The sequence below is a fragment of the Branchiostoma belcheri genome, unplaced genomic scaffold, assembly GCF_001625305.1.
Source record: "Branchiostoma belcheri isolate BF01 breed outbred unplaced genomic scaffold, Haploidv18h27 scaffold21, whole genome shotgun sequence".
Classification (NCBI taxonomy): domain Eukaryota; kingdom Metazoa; phylum Chordata; class Leptocardii; order Amphioxiformes; family Branchiostomatidae; genus Branchiostoma; species Branchiostoma belcheri.
Genome location: NW_017803602.1, coordinates 1238240 through 1250634, shown reverse-complemented (window position 1 = coordinate 1250634; position 12395 = coordinate 1238240). Strand labels below are relative to the sequence as shown.

Sequence of the window (12395 nt, the reverse complement as noted above, 5' to 3'; positions counted from 1 at the left end):
CCAGTAGATTTCTAGCGGGGACCAATCATAGGGCTGCTGACGCGTCACCGACTAGCGGCTATTAGCACCTTGTTTCATGTAAATGCCATAAACTCAACCAGAGCGCGTATATTGTTTCTTGTTTACATCAGTACTAAGTACTAGTACTTCCACAATCACTTAGTAAAGTCCATGGAGGTAGAAAATTTTTCTACCTCCATGGTAAAGTCATACCTTAGTAAAATCTACTTTGATGAACGAATCAAAATGGGACTGTAGACATTAAGTTTTACACATTCAAATGTGGCTGCACTAGCGCTAATGGAGCGAGCGACTATATAGCTACTACGTACGGGAAGGAACGGATCTTGGCGAAGCCTCGGATATTTGTGAACCAAACCCAACCCATCGAAGACGGGCCGCCAAACATAAAAATGGAGGGAAATGACAGACAACAAGCCAACAAAGACAACATCACCAGACCAACAAACTTGGAAAACACCACTTCAAGCGCTAACGTTGTAAGAACTGTGGAACCTCAAACTAGTATGTTTGCGTCAGCGGAAAGGCTGTCGAAGTAACCACTACATGAAAAACTGCTGCGAAAAAGTAACATGGGTTCGTCCCAAAATTAGACGCAAGTGAGCTACAAAAGAAATAGAACCTATGCAACTTGCTTGTTGCTGTCAACTTACCCGTTAAAGATTGAACCGATACATGTACGTACTATAACTTGCCATACCCGGCCAAAGACGACTACATTACTGTTACTCTTTATTTTGTGCTGTATAATGTATATGCGTTACATTATCTATCATTGTCATTTCTGTGAATTCCTTAAAACATCTACTGTTAGTTTGTGTAACATTACGTAGTGCTACAATCTGCGTAAAAAAGTGGGCTTCATTACGTGTTATCTGCTAAGTCGTGTTGGTACTGAAAACTGTTTTATTCCGCCGTTCTTCTACAAACAGCCAGCAGAATTATGAAGATACTCGTTCTCAATAGACATGCTGCAAACTAAAGTAATGGCAGTCCTACGAAAATTCTGTTTGTAATGTATAAGCGCTTTATGTCGACGTACAATGGGTGTGAAATACATGTTCTCGCCCATCGTGTGCCACCGGCTCGGTGGTAATTGGCTACTTTACAAGTGAAAGAACCGCGTCCGTGGGCCTTGATAAATATTCAAATTATTCAGCAGCCCTCTGATTGGTCCCCGCTAGAAATTTACTGGATGTCATTCAGTGACGAGCCCCCCCCCCGGAAAAATCTAAATCCTCAGGAACTCCATAATATTCATAATTTAAGCGGCAAATTTGGCTGGTGTATTCTTTTATTTAGCTTTCATCTATTTATCCTACATTTCGTCCACGAACTTCCACGGGCCTCATTTTTTTTACATTGCCAGTTTGTTTTCAGATCATGTTGGAAGGACATTCAGAGAGGCAAATAAATGTTGACAATGCTTGGTCTAATTCAAATACCTGATTTAATACGTCCACACCCACGCCCAGAAGTGATCCCTGAAAAGTAATCACTGAGTTTGGTACATGTGTGATTTCAGGTGGAAACCAGCGTGAACTGGCCCGTGCAAAGAACCTGAAAAAGCAGCAGGACCAGGCCAAAAAGAAGACTTCTGGAGACAAGGGTTCCAACAAGGGCCAAGGTCTAGAGGCCAGGAAACAAAGGTAAACCTACATGCCAGCTTGCAGCTTGCTGTCAGGTTGATGATATTGTATGTTATAAGTTACAATGTAAAAGCTATCTACCACCAAAACATCACACCAGGTTCAACCGGTCAGGACAAAAGAGACAAAAACTGAAAGTTCTGCATTGCCAAAAAGCTGCCAGGAGATCCAAAATCTATCTTGACCTTTGTCTTCCCATGGCATACCCACATACCAAATATCATCACAATCCATGCTTCAGACCTTGAAATGCTGATCACAAATATTAGACACTCAATCAGTCATTTACCCAAAACAATACCTACATTTTCAAGGAGGTAATCAGGTCTTGATTGATTTTTTCATTATCTTTCTGTCTTCAGGGATGCAGACGTGATGCGACAAAACAGCTCAAGGCAGAAGCGAAGAAGGCAGACTCAGCTTCAGGAGGGAACGTAACCCCCAGGCTTTCCCCTCTCAGATGGATTCTTGTGGATGGATTCTTGTGGAATGGCAGAAGAGACATATGAAACAGTTAGCTTTGACTACAGTTGAATAAAAGAAATTGGCCTTGGATGGATTGCTATGTATACTTGGTTGCTTGTTAAAATTTCAGAACTGTACAGTTGAAAAGTTCAAGAAAGTTAAAAAGCCTTACCATTGCTTGTTGTCAGCAGTTAATCATTAGAGTCATTAGGTCTTTAGTTTTGAATAGCAATAATCTTAGGTGATACACAACTTTATTTGCACATGGAGCAAGTTTGGGATAAAAGTGTGACATGATAGATGGCGTTACATTACCTTTTTGGCTTGCAAATGTTGGCTGTTAAGAACAGATAAATAAAAAACTGACAATAAGCTTCATGGTAAGGGCTACAAGATAGAATTGAACATTTGTACATCACTACAACCTCTGGGACTATCTGTATATTGTTATATCAAGGCTTATATTATAAATAAAATAGCTACATTGTACCCCTTAGCTTTGTTGGATGTTAAACTGCATTAATGTGATGAAGGAAGAGTAGCGCAGGAGTATTCACAGATAATCAGTACAGTACCAGTATGTATTTTTTTTACACTAAACACAAATTGTACATACAATGCAGTAATTAGGATCAGTTTCCACACATATTTAAAACATTAGACATTATGGCAGAGTGCAACTACATAGTCATCAGTTGGACAAACTGAGGTTTTTATGTACTGCATATCTAACACAATTAGAGTCCAATATGTAACTGGCATGGGCAAAGTGGACATGTATCTTATAGTGTAATCATAATGAGAAGAGCAATTAAACAATAAAAACAGCCATGTCAATATCTGTAGTTTAGATGATAACTTTTATTGACATTTGAAGCAATTACGTTATATTGTCCCCCTGTCAAATATTATGTTCAAGCTTCGATTACATAAGGTTTTCTTCTAGTTTGTTGAGCTTTCTTTCCCTACAAGGTTGCAGTATGCATCTCACATGGAAAGCATGAGTTTATCTGTGTGTACTTAACACAAAGTTGCAATACGTCATACTTCTATAATTACTGACCTGCTGGTTTCACATCTGGCACACAAACACTGGTGAATTTACGAAAGATCCTCTATTTTCTGAATAAAACTTTTTTCAAATGTGCTGTCCTTTAACTTCACTGTTTCTGGCTGAAGTTTGTCACAGGAGACCTTGACTCTAAATGTAATGCATTGTTCATAACATTGGAAGATGCCAGACTTTTCTCTGTAAAAGCTGCTCTGTAATGTGTGGGCTCTGATAGATGGCTCTGAGTAGACTAGCTTTTGTCCATGAAGAATCTAAACAGTAGCCTGGGTACTATCCTACTTGTATGCCTACTTGTACTAGTGTGGGAGTCCTGGCATACATGTAGGATGGTACCCAGGCTATTTAAACAGGTCCCCAAAAACATCTGCAGGAGGAAGAGTTGAGGGGTGATAGCAAGGCTGATGTCAAACCTCCCAGCAGATATTTTAGTGGAAAAGTCGTAACTATTGGCAAGGCACTATCACATTGGCCAACATACACAGCCATAACGTCGCCATTGGTTTCGACTGCCACTGACAGATCTGCTTGGAGATTACTGCAAGGCTGAAATGTGTTGGAGAGGATAAAGCCTCTACTACCAGGCTCCTCCGGTTGCTAAATAAATACTTGTAGTAAATTGGCCTAATAGACAAATAGAGGGTTTGTGGGTTCTGAGAAGCCTGGTAGAGGCTAGCAAGGAGGTTACTGGCAGAGACACGAAAGTGTTAAGACAGTAACGTTATCCATTGTTCAGAGCTGCAAAGGACATGCCGGACAGGGTACAATAATTTGCGCCATCTAGCGGATTACAGGAAAGGCACAGCACCACGGGCAAGGCAGCTTGTAAGTTGTATTTCCGGGGTCAAAAGCCAAGTTATAGGCGCGCGCCAGTTCCGCACGGGAAACGTCGCTGTTTTAGGGTCTGTTGTGCTTTTGTCGGTAAGGTAAGAAATTTCATATGTGTGAAATTTTATGCAAACTCATGCTCACGTGATGTTTGACAATACAAATAGACAGCTGTTAGCTTTTGCGTGTGTGGGTGTGCCTAAATGAAGTACAGGAAGGGGAGGGGGGCACAGTCAGCTAGTGACGTGCTTAGAGTTAGATCTAGCTTTCTAGAACACAAGTGAAATTTAGTCATATTGGAAGACTGTATTTATCGCATTGATATTTTCATAGTACTTTTAAGTGCATTTCTTCTTGTCAAGAATATGACAAGTACGGCTTTGTAACTTTTTTATCTATGAGCATCAAGGTAAATGAATTATTATTTCACTCTATAGCTCTATACTAAGGTAACCTCCTTGATGAAATTTAATAACTAACGTTAACATTACAATTTACCCCCAGACTGGAGACACAACAATGAGCATATTTGGCCAGACCAGTACTGCGTTTGGAGGGACGTCCGTGTTCGGTGGTACCTCCACCCCAGCGGCACAGACCCAGGGTACCCACAATCCCATGAAGGACATCGAGGTTGTGTCTCCGCCAGATGACAGCGTGGCGTCCATGGCCTTCAGCCCGGCAGCCACCCCCACCACTACCTCCACCTTTCTTGTGTCAGGATCCTGGGACAACAATGTAAATATAAACAAAGTTCCAAATGATAGCTTATCTATCTGTGTTGGTAGAATCCATAGGAACTCACCTTCAATTTTTAGTCTAACTTCTTCCTAAGATGAATGATGCACTGATGTGCACTGACTTTCCAAAAGGGTGATGATGTCAGGAGTGAATCAAGAGTGGCCAGAAGACAGAATCTTCCACAAGGAATACATTTTGGATATGGAGAAGGACTTAACTTTGTGAGGGGTGTGAAGAAAGGCAATATGCAGCAGGGCCTATCACCCCTCTCTGAACTTTGACTGTGGATTCGAAGATTCTATCTTCTGGCCACATTTGATTCACTCCTGACATAATCACATCAATTTGCAGGCAATTTTCAAAGTTTGTGCATATTTATTAAAGGTGCAACTTCATATTTCTACATGTAAAGGAATATTTTAGACGAGTAGTTAAATGATAATGATAATGATCTTTATTGCTTGACAGTTGTACATGGTACAATGTATGGCAAGGTTGACAATGTGGTCATTACTTTTGATACTAGTCATTCCAAGGAACTATAACTATCCTTTGTTGCTCCTCCCTTAGTTTACTGAAAATTTGACTGTTTCTCCAGGTACGGTGTTGGCAGATTGAACAGAATGGACAGACCATCCCTAAGGCAGAACAGAAGCACACAGGCCCTGTACTGGATGTGTGCTGGTCAGATGTAAGGATCTCCTATTCATTTATCCAAGCATGTTTTTGTGTGCATGTGGATGTCATAGTACCTAGGCTGCGAAACATTCAATATGGTTGCTCCGTCCCAGCCATCCCAATGATCGGATCTCCCTCCAATCTTTGGCCATTGGGCGATCTGACTTACCCAGGGTCAAGCTTGTACTAAAACTTCACATACACCTATAAACCCAGTTCCTAGACCAGTGCAGGTTAGGTCCAGATAGAAATATCTAATTTTACCATGCAGGTGGTTTGTTGAGCCCTGCTGCATACATGTACATTTTGTATATGACAATACAACCAGTGCTATGTTTATAACACCATTGTCTGTTCTATGTACCTCTACCCATCAGGATGGCACCAAGGTGTTTTCAGCCAGCTGTGATAAACAAGCCAAGATGTGGGACCTGAACAGTAACCAGTGTATTCAGGTGGCACAGGTCAGCAGCAGATTTGGTAGAGAGTGTGTGTATGTGTGTGAGTATGTGTGTGACTGTGTGCATGTATGAGTTTGTGTGTGTGTGTGACTGTGTGTATGTATGAGTTTGTGTGTGTGTGTGACTGTGTGCATGTATGAGTTTGTGTGTGTATTTGTGCCTGTGTGTGTGTGTATTTGTGTGTGTGTGTGTATTTGTGTGTGTGTTTATTTGTGTGTGTGTGTGTATTTGTGTGTGTGTTTATTTGTGTGTGTGTGTGTGTATGTGTGTATATTTGTGTGTGTCTGTGTGTTTATTTGTGTGTGTATTTTATGTTTTACTTGGATACTTCAGCACCGGCTGTAACTGATGATGATGATGTTTCTGTTTCAGCATGATGCTCCTATCAAGACAGTTCACTGGGTCAAGGCCCCCAACTACACCTGCCTAATGACAGGCAGCTGGGACAAGACCCTGAAGGTAACCACTTGCTTAACATGATGTGTTACATAGCACATGATGTTTTGTCCTGTATTCTGTTGCATGGAGTAACTCACTGGTAGTCTGGTACACAGTCAAAGGTCCACCTCGACAAGAAATGGTAGATCCATAGGTCATGTGAGATCTGTGCAGCCCTTTAGGCTTAAACAGAGGAGGCATCAGTGACTTGACTCAAGAGGCACATTAATGTCTTGGTGCACTCGGCTTCAGGATATGAATATACATTTTGTACTTAAATCAATTCAGGTTTTTCCTCTGGCCAGCCCTCTTCTTTCATCTTGTTAACCTTCTCCTTAAGATGTCTGAGAACCAATGAAACAAACTTGCAGCACTTCTCCAGCTTCAAACATGGCCTTTCCTCCACAGTTTTGGGACACACGAACTCCAAACCCTATGATGACGATTCAACTGCCTGAGAGGTGCTACTGTGCTGATGTGGTGAGTTACGTACCGTACTGTGCTAAAACAGATAATTAACATTTGGTTTGTCTGTGTGTCCGTGTGTGTCTCTTTGTTTCCACATGGACATTAAGTTAGGTTGTATTATATATGGTTGGGTTGTCTGTCGCAGAGGGTGAAAGTCATTAATCGCATCTGCATCTGGTAGCACTTGCTGTTTTCACAGGTTTTTTCATTACATGACCTCCATGACAGCTGTCAGCTGGTGTTGCTAACTTGTTCTTTGTGCTGTACAGATGTACCCCATGGCTGTGGTGGGGACAGCAGGGAGGGGCATTATTGTCTATCAGCTGGAGAATCAGCCCAAAGAGTACAAGAAAATAGAGTCACCTCTGAAGTATCAGGTAGGTCTCTTCAAGTCCCTGTAAAGCTAACCTTCTACTTTGCTCTGTATGTAAAAAAATACAGTTAAAACATCCATTACAGATTTTCTTACCTCTTAATTGAAGCCATTAATACCTTCTTTTTTCTTTTTATTTCCCACAGCATCGATGTGTTTCCATCTTTAAGGACAAAGATGGCCACCCTACAGGGTTTGCTCTAGGTTCTATTGAAGGAAGGGTGGCCATCCACTATGTGAATGCCACCAACCCGTAAGTAGTGTATTATTGGCCATGGTTTCATGAATGCTTAACAAGTCATGCTTAACCTTTTTACTGTCTCATACACAATGTTATGAACAATGTGTATCATGTATGCCATGCACAAATGTGACACTGATGACCAAGCTATTTTCAGTCATGTAGCGACATTGATTTTTAACTGGCCAGTTTGCCTCTACTATCATTCCATAATATTCTACACCTGTACTTTTCAGGAGAGATAACTTCACCTTCAAGTGTCACCGGTCTAATGGTAGTAACAACACTGTGCAAGACATTTATGCTGTAAGTTTTAAACTTTCTGCAGTCTTAGATATTAGGCTTCAACATTACACAGGACACAACCCCACATGTATACTGGTACTGCTGAAAATGAAATCCTTTTTCTCTAACTATTTAGGAGTACATGCATGTTTTAAAGGAGTACATGCATGTTTTGTAATTCAATGTAATTCAATATATGAAATGTTATAGACCTGACATATATAGACAATATTTGTTTATTACAGTTATATGGGGTCTGGTCAGTTTGTTTTGCCACAAAAAAGTAGATTTGGATGCATTATCTTAATTTGTGAGATATTTTGTTGCAAGTTTAAAACTTATCATGTCTTTTAGGCTGGGAAACACACTATTTTGCTTTTGGTTTTACCTATTTAAGTACAAAATGTAGATTCAGCCTGTGAACAGTTTGCCAACTTCATAATGCATGTCTTGAATGAAACAGAAACATCACATTGACAAACCTGATTTTAAATTCCTAGGTGAACGGAATAGCATTTCATCCCGCCCATGGAACTTTGGCCACCGTGGGGTCCGATGGCAAGTTCAGTTTCTGGGACAAGGATGCGCGTACCAAACTGAAGACGTCGGAGCAGCTGAATCAGCCTATTTCTGCCTGCACAATTGACCCCCGAGGAAACATCTTTGCATACGCAGCTAGTTATGACTGGTCAAAGGTGAGTGTGTTTTACTAGCATAAAAGTTCATCTGAGTTGGTACAATACATAATGAGAATTAAAATGTCAAGGAGGTTACCTTAGTATAGAGTGAAATATAATTCATGTCAAACTCAGTGGATTTCGACTGAATCACTCGGTCCTTACCAGCTTTCTGACCCGAATGCTGTCAGAAAGTCACGTAGACTCAGTGATTCGGTTGAAACTTCCGGTTAGTCAATTTTTTTTAGTTGAAGAACAGTTGAATTCTCATTATGTGGGTGTGTTTTGTAATTTACTCAACACACTGGAAATCGACCCCCAATTTTAAGTTAAAAACAGTGTCCAATGGGCTCTGTTTAATTTGGAATCCATCCGATCCACTATAGATATAACTTATGGATATCAGGGTTCTCACCAGGATTTTTTCACAGCGTAGGGGTCAGGTATAGAAGGGCAACTTTCTGCGGCGCGAGTCACCCACCGAGTCCCCAAAACATGGGCCTGATATTCTCCCCAAAAAATTTTGTAACTCATATTAACCACTTAAGACACTATTTATTGTTTATTGGAGGACAGATTTTGTTTTCCCTCTGTTATAGCTTCATTCTTAAGTTATATTTTCATTTTTTTAAAGATTAATGAAGCTTCTGCCCCCAAAAACCACCCCTACGCTGGTTGAAACACAGTTTAGGGGGCTAAATCACAGCGTAGGGGGTCAAAATCACAGCGTAGGGGGCCCCTATGCTCAAACAGCCTGGTGAGAACTATGGATATAGAATTAGGTATTAAGTTACGTGTACTAACTTGATAATATTTTGACTTCCTCAGAAAGTGTTAACAGCCTTACACAAGTCTTGTTTGCTGTTGTGGTGCCATTAGATATTGCCATGTGCAGACACTCATGTCTTCAGTTTTGTGCTACTAGTAATCTTCACTGGGTATTTTCTGGTGACAAAGTTGATTTGACTTTCATCCCCCACCCCCACCCCAGGGCCATGAGTACTACAACCCACAACAGCAGAAACCTTGCATCCTGCTGCGCAGCTGTGCTGAGGAACTCAAGCCTAGGAACAGACGGACCTAGAGATGACTAACTACTGAGCAGAGACCTAGAGAGACAAGCAAAGTAGATGCAGTATAAACTACATGTACCTAGACTGTGTAAGAGAGTAGCCAAAAGGAAGCAACATGCAAAACTATATAAAGTTCTACCCAAGATAATATCATGCTAGATTACGTTAAGACTACTGCAACGGCATATGGAAGGCAAGACATGTTACTGATAATGTATGTAGGCTAGTTGCCCATAGTTGTCCTACCTGCACTGAACAGATTGTCTGATAGGGTAAAAAAGACTATGATCATGAATGTTAGTGAACCTCATGCAAGTAAACTTGTTAGGTGATATTGCCACCCAAAACAATATCTCTCAAAAGGGATAAATCTTTTTTGTCCCGAATACTGATGACATAACAAGGTTATCTGTTAGTAATTAGGATTAAGGGAGTTGTGATAATTTGTTTTCATACCACTGTAGTATTCACACTGCTGTACAGATATTTAGGTCTGCATACATGTCCTTGTAAAACTAACATAACTTGTAAGGCATGTAATACAAGAGTTCGGAGAAGTCACCTACGTTACATTAAATATGAGCTTTTGTAGCTTTTGTTTTTCTTTTGCCTCATTGATAAGGGGCCTTGCAGACTAAGTGCTTGCTGTGACAAGCACTGCTATGTGGGTAACTGTGTGAGTGGTAGACCTGGACATGTTTTGGGTCTGAAGTAACAAGGTTTCTGCAATGTCATCCAACAAGTCCAATTATTATTGCCGTCTATTAGTATCTTTTCATCTGGTAAGTGACACATTTTACAAACATGAAGTAACAGCTGTTCCTCCTTTGAAGGATAAAGGATAAAAAGGATAAAGGATATGAGTGGGGTAGGGGGAAGAGTTGAGAAGGGCTACGAGTGGGGTAGGGCTAAGAATTGAGGAAGGCTACAAGTCGGGTAGGGGGAAGAGTTAAGAAGGGCTACGAGTGGGGTAGGGCTAAGAGTTGAGGAAGGCTCAGTAGGGGGAAGAGTTGAGGAAGTGTAGTGAACATAAGTTTTTCTTAGAATTGTAATGGAGATTTCTGGCTCCACCACATACAATAATAATCATTCAATTGTTGCCATGGTAATGATTTTTATTGCATTCCTTGTACCTTATTTTATCCAATTAGTAACGTTATCTCTGGTAGCTGGGGGGTTAATTAAATTTGGCAGGTATTATAAAAAAGTTTGAACATGAACGCTTATTTTTTTTTTAAAGAAAGCCCATTTCAAATCTTTCACCTTTCACCTTTTTCTATTAAAAAAAAGAACACACAAAATTTCATTCTCTACTTGTCAAATTCGACCCATAGCAAGGAGGTTTTTGGCACAGAAGAACAAGCTGTACTATGCAACCTGGGAAATGTTGCCCCCCAGGCGCAATGCATCTTGGGTATGGGAAAATGGTGCTCCTGTGTGTGGTCGGCGTCAAAGAATCAGAAATGAAATGGCGTGATTTTCTTCAGAACTGGGAGTAGCGCTACTTACATATATACTATTGTACATTAACAAAGACAGGTAGGTCTTTGCTTTGTTCTACCCCATGATTCGTGGTAATGATACAGCAGTGATTATACTGTTGTGTGTTTTATCTGACCAAGGGCAATTTTGGGGGGTGGGGGGCAGCTGTGTACCAGACACCGCGGGCTTCAGTGCTACTGGTATATCGGCCTATCCCCTATATCAACTCCTCTCGGGCTCCCTCTTTCCCCCAATAGCGGTAATTTTGTGCTCTTGACTACCGAAGGAAACAGGCCCGATACTAGTCTGGCTTCCAGGCAAGGTAGAGAAACCAGTGCCTTGGACAGAAAAATCCAAGCACGGATCAGATACGTTGGGGGGTGAGCGGCATGCGTTAACGTTCATGTATATATTCCCTATATAAATGTAATCTTTACTTAATATTTGCATCTGTCTATTTTGTTTGATGTTTTTTTTTTATTTCTAAAATTATTAGAAAATTCAATATGGACAAGTCGATCGACGTACCGCCGACAAGATGTTCTAGGAACAAGAGAGGCAGGCCTAGGAGGGGCAAGCAGACAACAGAAAAGGAACGGCAGGACAGACGGAGGAACAGGGACATTTTATTGGAGGAAAAACATGAAGGAAACATGTCCCAGTGGAATGAGAAAACCCCAACTGATGCAGAACAGATAGCAGGTGGTTCTGCAAAGCAAGATAAGCAAACACCCTTTGTATGTGAACAATGTGGATACAAGGCAACTTACAGATCTGGCTTTCTGCAACATATGAGAAGGCATACAGGTGAAAAGCCTTACAGGTGTGATCAGTGTGACTTTTCTACAGCATGGAAAAGCCACCTGAAACGACATATGGTCACACACACTGGTGAAAAACGCTTCATGTGTGGAATTTGTGGGCACAGAACACCTGATAAGGCAAATATTGTTCGACATATAAGGACACACACTGGTGAAAAACCTTTCAAGTGTGACCTGTGCGATTATTCTAGCGCAGATAAAGGTAATTTAGACCGACACATGCTTAAACATACTGGTGAGAAGCCCTACATGTGTGGGGAGTGTGGGTTCAGGACAGCCTACAAGTCTGAGTTAACAATACACATGAGGAAACATACAGGCGAGAAGCCTTACAAGTGTGACAAATGTGACTATGCTGCTGCCTCAAAACGTGATTTAGACATACACACCTTCAGACACACTGGTCAGAAACCCTTCAAATGTGATCAATGCGACCATTCTGCACTACGTAGAAGTGATTTGGACAGACACATGCTTGTACACACCGGTGAGAAACCCTTCATGTGTGGGGAGTGTGAGTTCAGGACAGCCAGCAAGTCTAACCTAGCTGTGCATATGAAACAGCACACAGGTGAGAAACCCTTCATCTGTGGGATGTGTGGGTACAGAGCAGCACAAAGCA

The 12395-nt window shown here is 41.1% G+C and overlaps 2 protein-coding genes across 4 annotated transcripts in view; both read left to right on the top strand.

Moving 5' to 3' along the window:
• Positions 1-4015: 4015 nt before the first annotated feature.
• Positions 4016-9988, top strand: LOC109469708 (mRNA export factor-like). Of its 3 annotated transcripts, none has more exons than XM_019768284.1 (11): positions 4016-4125; positions 4537-4770; positions 5372-5464; positions 5829-5915; positions 6285-6371; positions 6759-6830; positions 7088-7195; positions 7338-7444; positions 7669-7738; positions 8218-8412; positions 9386-9988. In XM_019768284.1, exons 2-11 carry the CDS (start codon positions 4552-4554, stop codon positions 9476-9478), a joined length of 1131 nt encoding a protein of 376 aa, XP_019623843.1. In that variant the 5' UTR covers positions 4016-4125; positions 4537-4551; the 3' UTR covers positions 9479-9988. The 3 variants fall into 3 exon arrangements, with proteins under 3 accessions (XP_019623843.1, XP_019623842.1, XP_019623840.1); XM_019768283.1 differs by having other exon boundaries at positions 4016-4130; XM_019768281.1 differs by lacking the exon at positions 4016-4125 and adding an exon at positions 4214-4441.
• A 1461-nt stretch (positions 9989-11449) lies between these two features.
• The window catches only part of LOC109469697 (zinc finger protein OZF-like), a 6553-nt gene continuing 5607 nt past the window's right edge, over positions 11450-12395 (top strand). The window contains exon 1 of the mRNA XM_019768265.1: positions 11450-12375. Within this exon, the coding sequence (XP_019623824.1) occupies positions 11456-12375 (920 nt within the window). The 5' untranslated portion in view covers positions 11450-11455. The remainder of the gene's footprint in view (positions 12376-12395) is intronic.